The sequence below is a fragment of the Bos grunniens genome, chromosome 5 (assembly GCF_055505025.1).
Source record: "Bos grunniens cultivar Pamir isolate PY7600 chromosome 5, Bosgru_T2T1.0, whole genome shotgun sequence".
Classification (NCBI taxonomy): domain Eukaryota; kingdom Metazoa; phylum Chordata; class Mammalia; order Artiodactyla; family Bovidae; genus Bos; species Bos grunniens.
The window spans coordinates 109,610,307-109,626,465 of record NC_141169.1 but is presented as its reverse complement, the minus strand read 5'-3'; the positions used below and the strand labels follow the sequence as shown (position 1 = coordinate 109,626,465).

Here is a 16,159-nt window from a genome sequence, read left to right as displayed (position 1 = left end):
CGAGTCAATGATACCATCCAACCATCTCATCCTCTTTCACCCCCTTCCCCTCCTGCCTTCAATCTTTCCCAGCATCAGGGGCTTTTCCAATGAGTCGGCTCTTCACATCAAGTGGCCAAAGTATTGGAGCTTCTGCTTTAGGACCAGTCCTTCCAATGAATATTCAGAGTTGATTTTCTTTAGGATGGACTGATCTGATCTCCTTGCTGTCCAAGGGACTCTCAAGAGTCCTCCCCAGAATCACAATTCGAAAGCATCAATTCTTCGGTGCTCAGCCTTCTTTATGGTCCAGCTCTCACATCCATACATGACTACTGGAAAAACCATAGCTTTGACTATTCGGACTTTATTGCCAAAGTGACATCTCTGCTTTTTAATATGCTCTCTAGGTTTGTCATAGCTTTTCTTCCAAGGAGCAATCATCTTTTAATTGTAAATAGTCCCTTTAATAAACTCTTTCCAAGTCAATTGAATTGTCATCCCCCCCTTCCAGGACTTGTCCAATAGAAATAGGGGCAGAGGGCAAGCAGGGCCACGGAGGGGGCTCAGGCCCCTTGTGGAGCCACTGTGGTGCAGCAGCTGGCAAGACACGGGCCTGGGAGGAAGCTGGGTCAGCTCGTGATGGCCCTGGGACTGTGGAACAAGCGTTGGCTTTTACTCTCATTGATGTGGGCAGCTGCTGGGTCCTCTGAGCAGAGTGACATGATCTGACTTACGTTTTCAGATGGCTTCCATGGACCTCCCTGGCAGTCCAGTGGTTAAGAGTCTGCATTTCCACTTCAGGGGACACAGGTTCAATCCCTGGTTGGGGAACTAAGATCCCGCATGCCGGAAGATGTGGCCAATAAATAAATAAATATTTAAAAACAAAAATAGTAAAAGGACTCAGTGGGGTGATTGGAGGAAAGTTTCTTTTCCAAAGAAACCCAGAGTCCAGCCCCTGTGCTGCAGGTAAATCAAGCAGCCCATGAGGAGGGGAAGCAGGTCTCCCAGCCTCAGCCCCTGCTGAGGTCCCAGCCAACAGCCAGCACAGACCTGCAGGACATATGAGCAAACCCTCCTGTAGATGGACCCTCCAGCCCCCACTGAGCTGCCCCAGCTGACACCACGTGGGATACCAATGAGCCTTTTCTGTGCAGCCTTGCTCAAAACACACACTCAGGAGCTAAAGAGATAATTGCTTTTATTTTTAAGCCACTAAGTATAACTTTGCAATAATAAACAATGAGAGTCTCACTACTTACCAAAAAAGTGTTTACAGCATTATATACCCATGGTTCTCTGCTTTTGCTCCTTCTGTTTCTCCTATCCTATCCGTTCTGTATAACAGTCCCTTCAAGAGTCTCCAACTGGTGAACTCCTGTTCATCCTTTAAAGCCCAATTCAGATGTCCCTTTCACTATGGAGGCCTTCCCTAAAATTGCTCCTTGCCTTCTTCCCACCACAAGGAAAGAATAAATGTCTCTTGTATCCGTACTATGCTGCTAAGTACTTCACTTAGGCATGACGGCACTCAGCCGAGTGGTGGCTTTGAGACCAGGGTCCCTGGATAGACTCTAAGTATTTATCTCAAGCATCACGTCCACCCTTCCTTCCAGTCTGTGCCTCACATCTCCAGGGCATGGTGGGGGGCTGACACCAGGAAGATTCCCTAGAAAAGAGGGTTAAATTTAGGGAAGTTGAGATGAAAGCCTGAAATACTCTTCCCCTTGTGGGAATAAACGCTGGATGTAAGAATAAAGCCAGATGTAAGTTCTCCCCTTCCTGGCCGACAGCTGAGGGCTGAGCCCTGAGGTCTGAAGGTCAGAGGCCTCTCTGAGTTTGGTAATGCCCTTAGCTATTGCTCTGGTCATTTTATTCCTGCTAAGAAATGCCCCCTCTGAAGGACTCAACTCTGAAGCCCTCTGCCCTCCCCACCAAGCCCCTGCAGCCCTGGGGAGCCATAAGTGGTGCAGTAAGGGGACCCATAGCTGGAGCAGGCCAGAGTGGACAATGTGTGCACAGCGAGTTGTGTCTTAGAGATGCTGGAAAGGCGTGTTTCTTTACACAGCCTGTGAGGGCAGCACCCAGTGCTTTACCCACCACCCTAACATCACATCAGCCTGTTTCTTTGCAAGAAGTCTGCGGGCTTCCCAGCAGATCTGAGGGGCTGGGGAACCAATCACCCCCGTGTCTGTGATGTGGACAGATCTTCCTAGCAGCTCCAGGGCCTAGAGCGTCAGAGTCAGGCAGCGGCCGCAGTGAGCAGGTGCTAGAATGGGGCGGGGCGGGCCAGGGGATCATGGCTCACGTCACGTGGGGGGTCACCCACAGCAGACACAGAACACGGGTGCAGAGGGAGGCATAAAAGGGAGCATTTATTTAAAATAACAGAGTCTGGGGGAGGGAGTAATTAGGAGCTTGGGATTAACAGACAAACACTACTATATATAAAATAGATAAACCAGGCCCTACTGTGTAGCACAGGGAAATATATTCAATATCTTGTAATAACCTATAATGGAAAAGAATCCAAAAGAAGTGGTCTGTGTGTATGCATAACTGAATCACTTTGCTATACACCTGAGACATTATAAATCAACTATATTTTTTTTAATTGAAAAAACAAAAAATTAAATTAAAAAATAAAATGAAAGAGTCACTCCAAATGACAAACTTTAAGAAGTGGATGAATACCACAAAAATCACGAAACCTAGAAAAGTCACAGATTCTTTTTATTTGCTAATTGACCAATACCCCTCTGTGGCACTTTTTCTAAATTTGTTATGATTCATAATGAAGAGTATGCAGAATTCCCCTGAAACCCAGCATTCCTAGGAGCTAAATTCCAGCATCTATAGTGATCACTGCCCCTCCAGACACGCAGCACTGACTCCCCACCAGGGATGCACAGGAGTTTGTCTTGGGAACCCTTGCTTCTCCGGGCATTTCTCTGCTTTTGTGGCAGCCCCACGCCCCACTTTGCAGGAAGCAGCGAGTTTGATCAGGACAAGATGCACCAACCAAGAAGCACTCTGACCAGTGGCAGGGGTGGATGTGGCCTCATAAGGCACCATTGCCAGTTTGGGCCCCCAGAGACAAGAATTTTCATCAAATCCTGTTATGTGTAATTCCTGTCGGAAGAGAAGACAGCATATGTCATGTTTATAATTATGGGCAATCAGTGTCGACTGCTTCCTAACAGGAGCACCAGGCCTGGAGAGAACCAGGCCCTCACCGACCGCTTTATCCCATCGTGGGTAGAATCTTCTGCAGACAAGCTTGTGGTCTTGCTTCCCTCCCCTCCTGCACACTGCCAGTGCGGGACGCTGTGAGGTGGTCACGCTCCTGCTGGGGCGTGGTCCAGTTGTGGGGCAGCAGCCCTGAGGGCAGGCGGTGAGTGTCCCTGGAGCCACCCTGCCAGGATGGCTGGAGACAACAGTCTAGGTGGCTACACAAGCCAGACTCATTGTATCCTTCGGGGAGCAAGCTCCACCCCTGGCAAAGGTCATGAGGAAGGAGGCTTGGCATACGCAAAGGTGGGATCGAGCCTCAGGAGTCTCCCTGGAAATTCTCGAGCAATCTACCCCCAAAACCAGAGTCTGCCTACTTTCTGCTTTGTGCTTTCACCTACACCTCTGACTTTACGGGGGGCTGTCCCCCACTATCTCTCTGAAAAAAGAGTTAGCTTACAGCTCCAGTTAATAATTCCTGGGTGTGACAGTGTTTCAACCTACAAACTCCCTTGGAAGTCCTCTAGCCTGCCTGAATAGGTTTTTCTGGCCACATGTGATTGCTCAGAGCCTCCAAACTGTGAGAGGCATGAGATGTTCTAAACTGTCTAAATACAGATTCCTTTGAGCAGTTAAAAGATTGATTAGAAATTGTATTGGTGAAGGGAGTTTCACTTGTTGGGCCAATGTTTGCTAAGTCTCCATATCCCTTACCTGCTGTGTCCCTGGCAGTGTATTGATTAATATAATTGGTGTAAATAGTAGCTTTAATGTTTGTAACCTGGGACCCTTGAATTAATTCTTTTTCTTGTTATAGCCCACCACACCTTTGCTCTGTAGGAATGCAACTTTATCTAATGCTTTTTGGAGGCTGGCGCCTGACTTTAGAATAATCACCTTTAGAGAAAAAGGCCTCCGGGCCAGAAGATGATGCAAATCACCTAAACTTTTGCATATGATAAGTTTGCAGGAAGAAAGCCTGGCTTACTGCATGACTCTACCCCTTCCCCCATTATCCTCTATGCATAACTTAAGGTATAAAAACAACTTGGAAAAAAGTGCGGGCCTTGTTCACCGAAACTTGGTCTCAACATGTCGTTCTTTCTCTTACCTTCTGGCTGAATTATTCAGCCTCTTTTCTCCACTGAATTTCCTCACTGAGTTATCCTTATTTCAGCCTCTTTTCTCCACTGAATTTCCTCACTGAGCTATCCTCATTCTATTACTCTTTATATCCTTAATTAACGTTTAATTAAGCAATTGTTTCCTGATCCTCGCCGACGCCGTCCCCGCTTCGAATTCCCTGGATCCACCGGGGCTGGACCCCGGCAGTATCCCTGCTTGGCTTCCTCTCGGCTGAACCCCTGTGGCCCACAGTCCCCCCAGCTCCACCTAGGATGGGGGAAGTCAGACAGAGGACCTGAGATGCAGATGGACATAGGCCTTGACCAGCAGTGGCTGGACGTGCATTAGGGGCTGGATCTGTGCAAGGGGTGGGGAGGGCGGGGGCGGGGGGCTGGAGCTTCCCAGAAAATGGGTCCCCGACCTAGAACCAGGTGAGACGTGGAGGACTTGGGGCCATTGGCTGTGGACATTACCTGTGACCTGGCCAAAGGCAGCAGGCTGGACGTGGGAGCCCACGTAGAGACACCCTGTCCCCTCGCCTCCCTGAGCAAACGGGGATGCTCACATGGGTCCCAGGATGGCTCTGAGCTTTCAGGAGCAGATTCATCACAGGGTCAGGGTCGCTCTGTCGTCTCCTGGGTCCAGAGACTGGTCTGCCTCTGTGACGCGGGAGACTGAGGCTCATGCGTGGTGAGCTGGCCCCCACTTCTGAAACCAGGATAATCCCACTGAGGTCCCTGACTCCACCCTCCTGCTGCCGGGCGGGGATTAGAGAAGAGGCCGGTGGATTAACTGGCTCATTCTGTTCCAGCCTCTCCAGTCAGCCCCTCTCCTGGGAGCCTGCTGCTCAGGTGGGGCCACCCCTCTGCGAGACAGACAGGAGAGCCCCCTCCTTACGCACAGACACTGCAGCCAGGACCCTACTGGAAGCTGGGGAACCACAGGCTTGTCCAGACCCAGAAGCAGAAGGTGTGGGCCGTGCGAGGGGTCTGGGCAGACAAAGCTCAGGGTCTGAGGCTGCTCCCCAGCCTCATCCCACATGGGCACCATGCCTGGGCCCCCCAGCAACCACACAGACCCCAGCCCCATCCCTGTGACCTGGGCCTCCCTGCGGAAGATGGCGATCCTCCTGTGTCTGCTGTCCAGCACGTCCCTGTCCCCCACACGGGGGCAGGTCAGGATCCCTGTGGAAACGTAAGCCTCGAGGCCAGCTCCCCGCCCCAGATACCCTTTCCCCCCTCTCCTCCCCAGCCCATCTCAGTCCTCGCCCCCCTCCAGATCCCCTGGGGCTCGGCCACCCAGTCCCCCTGTCCATTTCCCCTGTGAACTTCTCTTCCCCAAATCTCTGCCATTTGGGGCCCCACCCCTACCCCTCCCCAGACCTGATCATGGAAGCCCCCACGACTCCTGGCACCCCCAGCACCTGCGGGGTGATCGCAGGATGAGAGGTTGGAGTGGGAGCTGAGTTGCTGGAAGTGACCATCAGGGTCCCCCAAGGATTTGCCAGGAAACCCACATCTCGACATTATGAGGGTAAACAGGCCTAAACTGACCACCACCTGTGCAGCCAGGAGTCAGGGGGAGTGAAGGGGGGTTCCCCATTCCCTTTTTACACCTGTCTGCCTCCCTCTTGGCCCCAGTCCTACATTCTGTCACTAAGAGCAGCTCCAGGGAAGTTTCCAGTCATTCACAACTGTGTATAAAGTACTGTGTGGCTCCCTGGGGGTGTCTGGTCTTTAGTGCTCAGTTCTGGTGGCTCCGTTAAATACAGTTCCAGTTGGGATGGGTGCAGAGCATCCTGGACTAAAGGGGCTACCTGTTCATCACACCTGAGCCCAGCATGAGTCAGATTGCTGTCAGCCTTGGCCTTACAGAAGGGGGCCCTGCAGCCCATGGATGCCCAGGGTTTGTGTGGGGCTGAGCTGAGCATGAGGTTTGCAGTTCACTGTCCCCACGGAGAGGGTCCCACCTCTACTTTGTCACCTGCCTGTGGCCCCAACCTCCCAGACACAGCTCAGAGGCTTGGCCTCTCTGCCTCACACCCCGCCACCGAGCCTTTAGAAGAGGAGTCGTGGCCCCAGGGTGACCCTGCAAGGGGCAGCTGGAGGACAGCTGGCCGAGAAGCTGCATCTGTGCACGTCCTCAGGGTTTCCCGCCCAGCCTGCCCACCCCCAGCCTCGTTCCTTTCTCTCTAGTCCTCGGGGTGTGGGGTTAAGGCTTGGCTCCGGGTGGTCAGCTCTGCCCCTCAGCGGGGTCCTAGCCAAGGTGCTCTGATCATAGTGTAACTGTTGAGTCCTGACGGGCCCTCTGGGTCCCTGCCCTACAGAGGGTGGACTGTGTTGGTGTGTTCTCCTGGGTGTACGGCACTGTGTAATTTGTGTGTGCCTGTGTGTGTCCATGTCTACGTGTATGTCTATGTTATTTGTGTCCCTGCATGATTGTGCAGGTTTGTGTATGTGCAACAGTGGGTGTCTCTGCGTGTAGACACAGGCTTCCTATGTGCATGCGTCTGTGTGCATCTATCTGGGTGTGTGTGCATGCATGTGTACGTGTGTGTGTGTGTGCATGTGTGCATCTTTGTGTCTATGTGTGTGTGCATGTGTGTATGTGCTTGTGTGTATACATGAGTGAATCTTTGTTTCTCCCTGTGTGTATATGTATGTGCATGTATGCATGCATGTGTGTGCAAGGGTCTGTGGATGGGTTGTATATGTGTGTGCATGTGTACATGCATGTGTGTCTGCACACGCATGTGTGCATCTGTGTGTGTGCGTGTATGCATGCACATGTGCATCTGCACATGCGTGTGTACATCTGTCTCCGTGTGTGTACGTGCACGTGTGTGCATTCATGTGTGTGTGCATGTGCGTGTGAGTGCATGCATGCACACTTGTACTCCTTCTGTCTGGCAGAGTGAAGCTGTGGGCAGACACCTTTGGCCGGGACCTGTATGACACTGTCACCAAGTACTCGGGCTCCCTCCTGCTGCAGAAGGTCAGTGCCACCCAGGGCAGCTGGGCAGTCAGCCAGGTGGTCAGAGCCAGGGACTCCGTCCAGGTGGGGAAGCAGGATGTCTGTGCTTATGAAGGGCCCTGGGGGCCATCTAATCCAATCCCCATTTCAGATGGTGAAACTGAGGCCCAGGGAGAGGAACGATTTGCCCGAGACACAGAGCAAGCTGGTGGGATGTCAGCTCAGGGGCCAGGAAGCCAACACTGAGATGGGATCAGGGAACAAGAGATTGTGGGGGTGAGGGACTGACCGGAGAGGGAGTGAGTGGGCCAGATGCAGGCCCCACACTGGGGAGCAGGAAGGGGCCAGCAGAGAGCCGCCCACTCAGTGCTCCACCCTGCCTGCCACGGTGTCCTGGCTGCAGGGCCCCTGGGCAGGAGCTGGCCACCACCCCCCATGAGTAGTTCACTGCTCTGTCGATTAAAGATGACCCACCAGCTTCTCACTAGACCCCTCAAGCTCCAGTCCCCCTAGCATCGCGACTTCCAGACCATCACAAAGGAGGGTACTGCTGTCCTACTGCCCATGGCCGAGTGTCCATGTTCCCCATCTTATCCCCTCTGCAGCTTCAGATTGTTTCTTAAGCACTGCTGAAAGGAGCCTCTGGCTTTTAAGGTCATGCCTGTCCCCTCCGGCTGTCCTAGTCCTGGGCAGGTAGCAATGCCAGCTCCCCCCAACTCCCCTCACTCTCCCCACCGCCACACCAGCCCCTCAGCCAAGCAAGTTTCTTCCGATTTTCTCCTTCCTCTGACTCATGAGGGAGCTGGAGCCATGACTGTTTGGGGTAAAAGCCATGGACTTGCAGTTTGGGGAACTAAGCAACTTGTGCCCAGGTGGCTTCCCAGGGCCCAGACAGTGACTCAGTGGCCCTCTTAGTGCCCAGGCTCACTGGCCGAGGGTCAGGCAGTGCCCAGCCCTGCGGCTCATAGGCTGTGGGGGGCACACCAAGATCTTGGACCTCGCAGCCCCTGAGAGCCATCCCTGGAGGCAGCATGTGGAGGCCCAGCCCCTGAGCAGCTGTGTGACCTCAGTTGAGTTTCACGACCTGTCTGAGCCTCAACCTCTCCCTCTGACGGATGTGAATCAGAGGACGTCTGATAAGAGAAGTCACTTGTCATCTGCAGGAGAGGTTTTGGAGGAGACAGGGCCATCCTGGCCCCGGTGTGGACATCCAGTGGGAGGGCGGAGACTGCTAGCCATCCGGGTGGACTTCTGGGTCCCAGAAAACAGGTGTGTGTCTCCATGTGTCTCCTGAACAGAAATACAAGGACGTGGAGTCCAGTCTGAAGATCAAGGAGGTGGACGGCTTGGAGCTGGTGAGGAAGTTCTCAGAGGACATGGAGACCATGCTCCGCAGGAAAGTGGAGGCTGTCCAGGTGCTCAGCCTGGGGTCTGGGGGTCTGCCCACCCCAGACACCAAACACCCGCCCTGGGCCCTCCCACTCACATCACCTTCCACCCCATAGCTCTGTGAGCCACCAGACCCTTGTAAAGGAGGTGGGGTGGGGGCAAGGGGAGAGAGAGGAGGGCTGGGGTGGGTGCCCTGCCTTAGGGAACAGCGTCCAGGGCTGGAGGGTCAGCCCATGGTGTCAAGAAAGACCTGCATCATGATTTCAGGTTCAGTGGTGGGACGGGGTGCAGAGTGAGGGCCCAGGAGTCACCGCTGAGTGAATGGTGGGTGGGGGCAGAGGGTGGGAGGGCCATGGGGTGACTGACTGCCTGTGAAGTGAACCCCCTCCCCGCCCTTCCCTGCCCTCCTCCCCTCTTCCTCTCCACCATCCCCCTTCTCCCCTCCTCCCTTTTTCCCCTCCTCCCCCTTCCCTCCAGGGTCACAGCCACAGACCCTCCATGAGGGTGCCATGGGGAATCTCCTGCAGAGCAGCACTAAATAACCTTTGCCCCGTGGAACTTCTTCATCTTGCCCTCAGCCACGAGGGTTGGGTGCAGGGCAGCAAGGATTGCTCTGCCCAGTTCACAGGAGGATAAACAGAGACCCAGAGGGTGGCAAATGATGTAAAATCCCATCTTCCTGGTAATAAATGCCCTGCTGTGTCTCTACTTCTATTTACTGCACCTTTTCTTTCCTTTATCTTTTTTCTTTTAAGCTATTTGTTTATTTATTTGGCTGCACTGGGTCTTAGTTGCAGCATGTGAGATCAAGTTCCCTGACCAGAGATCAAACCTGCAGCCCCTCCACCGGAAGCTTGGAGTCTTTACCACTGGATGACCAGGGAACTCCTCTTTGTATTTTTTAATATATTTTATTTATTTATTTATTTTTGGCTGCTCCATGAAGCATTTGGGATCTTAGTTCCCCAACTGGAGATCAGCCCCAAACCCCTTGCAGTGGAAGCACAGTCTTAACGACTAAACCCTCAGGGAAGTCCCAATGACTTTAATTTTTAAAGCAGTGTTAGGTTGACAGCAAAATTGTGAAGAAAGCACAGAGTTCCCATTTACTCCCCTGCCCTCACAAACACAGCCTTCCCAGCTGCCAACACCCCCACCAGGTGGTACACTTGTACAATCAACGAATGGACACCGATGCGTCATTGTCACCTGAAGTCCGTAGTCTGCTTGAGGGTTCACTCTTGGGGGTGTGCATCCCAAGGGTTTGGACGAACATGTAATGACATGTACCCACTGCCATAGATCACAGAGTAGTTTCACTGCCTTGCAAAGTCCTGCTCGCCCCTGGCCACGGCTGACCTCTGGGCTGTGTCCCCAGGCTTCTGTGTCTGACCTTCCCTGGAACACTGTGTAGCTTAAAGGACCCTGGGTGTCGCCTTGCAGACTGGTCTCCTGTCCTGTGACCTGCGTCTGCCTTTTGGCCACTGAGACTAACGCTGCTGTGCACGTTCGGTGCAGGCGCTGGTCTGAGTGTCTGTCCCTGGTTCTCGTGGGTGGATCCCTGGGAGTGGACCTTACGGGGCCCCTGGCCTCCTTTCCCCACTCACTCTCCCCTCGTGTCCCCACCGCAGAATCTGGTGGAGGCTGCCGAGGAGGCCGACCTGAACCACGAATTCAACGAGTCCCTGGTGGTGAGTCCTCCTGCCCCACAGCCCTGGGAGTTACGACAACTAAAGTCCCAAAGCCCTTCAGGCGGGGTCCCCTGAGGATGGCACATGGGGCGAGGGTCGGGGGGAAGACGCCCGGCATCATCTTTCAATGCATGCAGGTATGTGTGGACCTGAGGGCTGGTTCTGAACCGCACAGGTGTGTGTCAACCTGAGGGTTGGTTCTGAACCACACAGGTATGAATGAACCTGCAGGGTTGGTTCTGAACCACACAGGTGTGTATAAATGTGAGGGTTGGTTCTGGACCACACAGGTATATATGAACCAGAGGGTTGATTCTGAACCATTCTGAGTCCTTGAGGAGCCATTTGCGGTCCAGTGCAGGGCCAGACTGCAGGCTGTCTCTTCAGAGGGAAACCCCCTGCAGGGACCCTGTTCTGGGTCCCAGGAGCCCTCCCACTCCCATTAGAGCTCAGGGTGCTGGGGGGGGCACCTCCATCTGTCCACCTCCCCTGAATCTGTGTCTGCCTGTCTGTCCCAATCCTGGCTATGTCCACACACCAAACAAAGTGGGGACTGAAGACATAATCCAGACAGTTTACTTCAAAACCCGAAGAATCAACCATCGGGTCCAACTGTTTGGAACTTGCCCCAAATCAGTGGTGGCTGGACTCCTCAGCCCATGTGGATGCCGCTCCCGTCTGACCCTCTCTCACCCCCTGTCCCTCTTGGTCACCCTAGTTCGACTATTACAACTCCGTCCTCCTCAACGAGAAGGACTCGAGCGGGGCATATGTGGAGCTGGGGGCCGAGTTCCTCCTAGAGGCCAACGCGCACTTCAGTGACCTGCTGGTGAACACGACCCTGAGCAGCGTGCAGCTGCCCACCAACGTCTACAACAAAGGTGCCCACTGGACCCCCCACTCCGGGAGCAAACAGGGCCCCCGGGTCAGGGGAGAGTGAGCGCGGGTGTGGATGGCATCGCTGCAGGCAGCGTGCTTTCAAGTGTGTGCTTGTGTGTGCGTGTATATTCAGCAGGTGAAGACTGATTTCATCTCCTCTGCATTCCCCCAACAATCTCACCCTTCAGACCCAGATATCTTGAATGGAATCTACATGTCCGAAGCTCTGAACGCTGTCTTCGTGGAGAACTTCCAGAGAGACCCAACGCTGACCTGGCAGTACTTCGGCAGTTCCACGGGGTTCTTCCGCATCTACCCAGGTGAGGACCCGGGGAGGCGTCTCCACAGTCCTCTAGGCTCTGTCTCTGGGAGCAAGGTGACGCTGCAATCCAAGAAGCACACTTTCAAGTGATAACTGATGAAGGGATGAACCAACGACGCCGTTGGACCCCTCGGTAAATAGCCAGTCAATGCCCACCTGGACTCTGGTCCTGCAAGAAGCATGTGGGAGGTGGAGAGGAGGGCCAAACAGTTCTGACCTTCAGAAGGCTGCAACCTCGCTGGAGAAATGGGACAAAGTCCATGTTCAACAGAGGGAACGAGGTTAAACTGGCTAGCGGCCAGCCCAGCAGACAGCCGGGGAATCTCCCTGGTCTACTGACCAAACAGAAAACAGAAGCCCCTCTACAAGGTCTCCAAGAGCTCTGCCTCCTGTTACTTCTCATTTAAAAGGATTCACCTCCATAGCTCTCACCCAGTCTTATTTTAGCCCCCTCTCCAGAAAACCTTGATATGGCCCTGTTTGGTGAGACAAGTGTTACTCCCCTAATCAATAGAAATTGTCTAGAAGACAGACAAGAAATTCAGGCAAGGCTTTAAATTTGGGGCCCTGGCTGCAGCAGTGGGGAGCAAGAACAAAACCCAGGTTCCCTTGCTGGCTCCCGCGGGCGATGAGCTGGTTCCTTTTATCAGGGTGAGGGTAGGGGTGCGTCCCAGGGTTGGGCTGGAGGGGTGCCTGTGTGGTCTGCCCACCCCTTGGTGGTGTTGAGTGCAGGGGACGTGCGCAGTGCCCAGGTTTTGTTCCCAGTTCTTCAGAAGTGGCAGTTGTGTTTTTGGTGTTTTTATATCTTGTTGTCCATAATCTGCCTCAACTGCACACGTGTGCAGTTATTTTTAGTCTATAGTTGCTTTGTATTTTGTTGCTCAAGGAGACGTTTGTCCAGGTATAAGCACTTCAGCCAAGGGTCCCAGGTCCGCAGCCCCAGCCTGTCCTGAGGGTCCTGAGGATGGTTCCATGTCCCCCAGGGTTTCTCTTAGGAGGAGTACAAAACAACCTCAGAGCTCACGGCTTCCCCAGGGTGGACCCTCCCATGAAAAAATCGTGTGAAAATGTTAGTTGCTCAGTTATGTTCAATTCTTTGCAACCCCTGGACTGTAGCCGCCAGGCTCCTCTGTCCATGGGATTCTCCAGGCAAGAATACTGGAGTGGGTTGCCATTCCCTTCTCCAGGGGATCTTCCCAACTCAGGGATCAAATCCGCCTGCATTGCAGGCAAATTTCATCCAAGCCACCAGGGACACTGCTGTCTCACTACCCAAATCCACAACAAGTCATTGGTTCTTTTCTGTTCTCTGGCGCCTCAATGGGCAAGTTCATCCCTCTTCCGTGGAACAGCCCTTCAAATGCTTGGAGACTCTTCCCATGTCCCTCATGCCTTCCCCAGGGTGGAATTCCTGCTGCATCAGGGCTCCCAGAGCTGTCAACTTGTCTGCAGACACAAAGCTTGCCCATTTTTGTCCTGGGTTGTTTGCTGCTCTGTCACTGGGTTCTCTTTACAGTCTGGCTTTTTCCTTGCATTCTGTGGATTCCCTTTGCATTCTATTCACTGTGACTTTTGACCCGCAGAAGTCTTTGTGCTTCTTGGTGTCAGGGGAGTGTTTTAATGTTGTTTGCTTCTCAATATTTTTGAATTCCCCTGTGAATTCTTCTTTGAACTTTTAGTAATCTAACAGTGTGTTTTGTAATTTCCAAATATATGGGGATTGTAGCTTTATCTTTTTATTATAAATTTCTGATTCAGTTGTTTGCAGCCAGAGAACATGGTGTATATGGTGCTGATTGTATGAAATTAGTTGGGAGCTAGTTTAATAGCTTGTCATCAACTGTTGTAAATATTCTACATGTGCTTGAGCAGAATATGGGTGTTTTAATGGTTGGATAGAAATTCTGCTCACATCATTAGATGAAGCTTGTTAATCGTATTATTTAAATTTTCCATGCCTTTACTGATTTTATGTCTGCTTGCTCCTCATTAACCTTTATAACATGCTTTTAAAGTCTATTTCATCAGATATTCATAGAGATATTAGTGTGCTCTTGGTTGGTATATGCCTGATATCTATATATTTTCCATCCTTTTACTTCCAATCTTCTAGGTCACTTTGTTTTAGCCATATCTGTTGAAAATAGCATATAGCTTTTTAATTTTTATTCAAACTGACAATCTCTTTTACTATTTGGCAAGTTAAGCACATTTTCATGTATTATATTGATATATTTGGACATGCTATAATCTTATTTTTTAGATTTCTCCCCCTTCTGTTTTTATGTTTCCTTTTTGCTTCTTCCTTTCTTTTTTAATGATTTACCTTTTTTTCATAAATTCTCCCCCTCCAATTCTTTTTTTTTTCCTATCACTTCTGAACTTATTCCTGTTTCCATTTAGTCATTAGTCCTGAATGTGTAACAGGGATTTAGCAGGCACGTGTAACACAAGGTTTTACAATTAAATCATATTTTACCCTCTTCTCAGTCAAAAAAGCACCTGAGAACTCTCCTGCTTACATCTCTGCCCCCACTCTGACTTCTTAATCTCCCCAAATTAGATGCCTTTACTGTTACCTGATACAAATATCTCGTGTGTGTTCCCGGGCCTTTCCAGATTCTAAGAAAGCAAGGCCATAGCAATGAACATCTCTCCCTCAAGACGTGTAGGCAAGCAGAGCTCTTTATTGAAGAGGGACTGTGTGCAGCAGGGTGAAGGCAGGAAAGGATTCCAGCTCCACGAGGACCTTCAGGGAAGGGGGTTAAAGGCCATGTTGGGGAGGGGCCTTGGGAGCCCACTCATCTCCTGCTCAGGTCTCAGATTGGTTGGCATCCAAGTGAGGTTTTGAACATCACCAGTCTAGTTTCCTCCTGGTATGCTCATGCCAGAGTCAACTTCAGCCTGCAACCACGGCCTGGCCTCTATACCTGTGGGCTGTGAGCCCTGAAGGGGGTTGTACATTGTGTGGGAAAAAAAAAAATATATATATATATATAAGAAAGGAAAAGGGGGGAAAGGAAAAGGAAAAAAAGGGAGGGAAACAAAAACGAAAATCTCGTTTCACGTAGTCCGAGGTCCACGTGCTTGCAGTCAGAGGTTTTCATCTGTGGGGCAACCACCTAGGAACATCTGTCGGGCCTCGCCCGTGTCTCTCGGGGCGCTGGGAGTTCAGGAGTTTGGGGTTCCTACCTGTGAAGTGAACCCAGCTCTGGGTCTGGGCAGTTGAGGGTGAGTGTCCGTCCATCAGCTGCCTCCTGCCTTGCTGCCCCCTCAGTTTATAGGGTGTGATGACTGGTCCCACACACACTGCCCACATCCCCATCCGGCCCTGCCCCAGGGGCCATCCACACACATGGAGACACAAAGATGCACACACATGTGCACACAGACACACACATGCACACAGACACACACGCGCACACAGACGGACACACACGCACACACATGTATACATGCACACATATGTACACACACACCCATTCACACATCCTGGCCATCCTGGGGTCAGCACCCAGCCCGGGGCTCTGGGGCAGCCTCTCTGAGTGAAGCCTTCTTTTCCCCAGGCATCAAGTGGACGCCGGATGAGAACGGAGTCATCACCTTCGACTGCAGGAACCGCGGCTGGTAAGCGACCCCAGGGGCCCGGCCTCTGGGGCTGGTGTCTCTTTGCAGCCTCCGGGTTTTGCCTAGCTCTCGCCAAGGGCCTGTTCTGCACCCGCCCCTGGGCCTCAGGTGTGCAGAACTAACCCAGCACAAGAGAAGAAGAGTGTTTGCATCACCCCACAGCTGCTCTGCTCCAGGACTGACCACACCTGTCCTGATGCCCGACACCTCCTTCCAGGGCCCTGAGCTGACTGCACACCCACCCTCTGCCAGATCCCCTCTCCCCCCGCACCCCTCCTCTGGCAGATCTATAACCAGGTCTGGGGGGTCCGGCTCCCTCCCTTCCCACTGTCAGATCCCCCTGGAACTCAGGCTGGCCTGAACCAAAGAGGACAAGGGTCACTACCGAGACCCGACCATCCCCACCTGACATGCTCGCTCAGTGGGCACGGTCCCAACCGTTGCCCCCGCAATGGCTGCCAAACAGCTGGGTGGTTTCGGACACAAGCAAGCCTGGGCGTTGACTTGCACTTTGAGCCAGAGTCTGAACAGAAACAAGAGAGACCCAGCCAACAGTGGTTCTGACTCCGGCTATCCCACCGCAGACCTGTCCCTCCCCCTCTGCTACAGGTACATACAAGCCGCCACCTCCCCGAAGGACATCGTGATCGTGGTGGACACAAGCGGCAGCATGAAGGGGCTGCGGATGACCATCGCCAAGCACACGGTCTCCACCATCCTGGACACGCTGGGGGAGAACGACTTCGTGAACATCATCGCGGTAAACACGCCTCCCGTTCGAGAAAAACCGTCCTCCACCTGTACCAGAGTGACCTGTACTTATGGGCTTTGTCCCCTGGAGCTAGGGCCTCCCACCCAGGACGGGCTTCCAGGGGTCCACAGTTTCTGAGATCGCGTGGGAAGTGCATATGTCCATTTCTCTGAGGCAGCAGCTCTCCTT

The 16,159-nt window shown here is 52.6% G+C and overlaps 1 protein-coding gene across 1 annotated transcript in view; it reads left to right on the top strand.

The window, feature by feature from the left end:
* Positions 1–4,829: 4,829 nt before the first annotated feature.
* Positions 4,830–16,159, top strand: part of CACNA2D4 (calcium voltage-gated channel auxiliary subunit alpha2delta 4) — a 67,284-nt gene continuing 55,954 nt past the window's right edge. Inside the window, exons 1-9 of the mRNA XM_086402603.1 lie at positions 4,830–5,071; positions 5,422–5,532; positions 7,251–7,332; positions 8,610–8,726; positions 10,332–10,391; positions 11,110–11,272; positions 11,459–11,590; positions 15,159–15,219; positions 15,829–15,979. Coding sequence (XP_086258729.1) covers positions 5,022–5,071; positions 5,422–5,532; positions 7,251–7,332; positions 8,610–8,726; positions 10,332–10,391; positions 11,110–11,272; positions 11,459–11,590; positions 15,159–15,219; positions 15,829–15,979 — 927 coding nt within the window. The 5' untranslated portion in view covers positions 4,830–5,021. The remainder of the gene's footprint in view (positions 5,072–5,421; positions 5,533–7,250; positions 7,333–8,609; positions 8,727–10,331; positions 10,392–11,109; positions 11,273–11,458; positions 11,591–15,158; positions 15,220–15,828; positions 15,980–16,159) is intronic.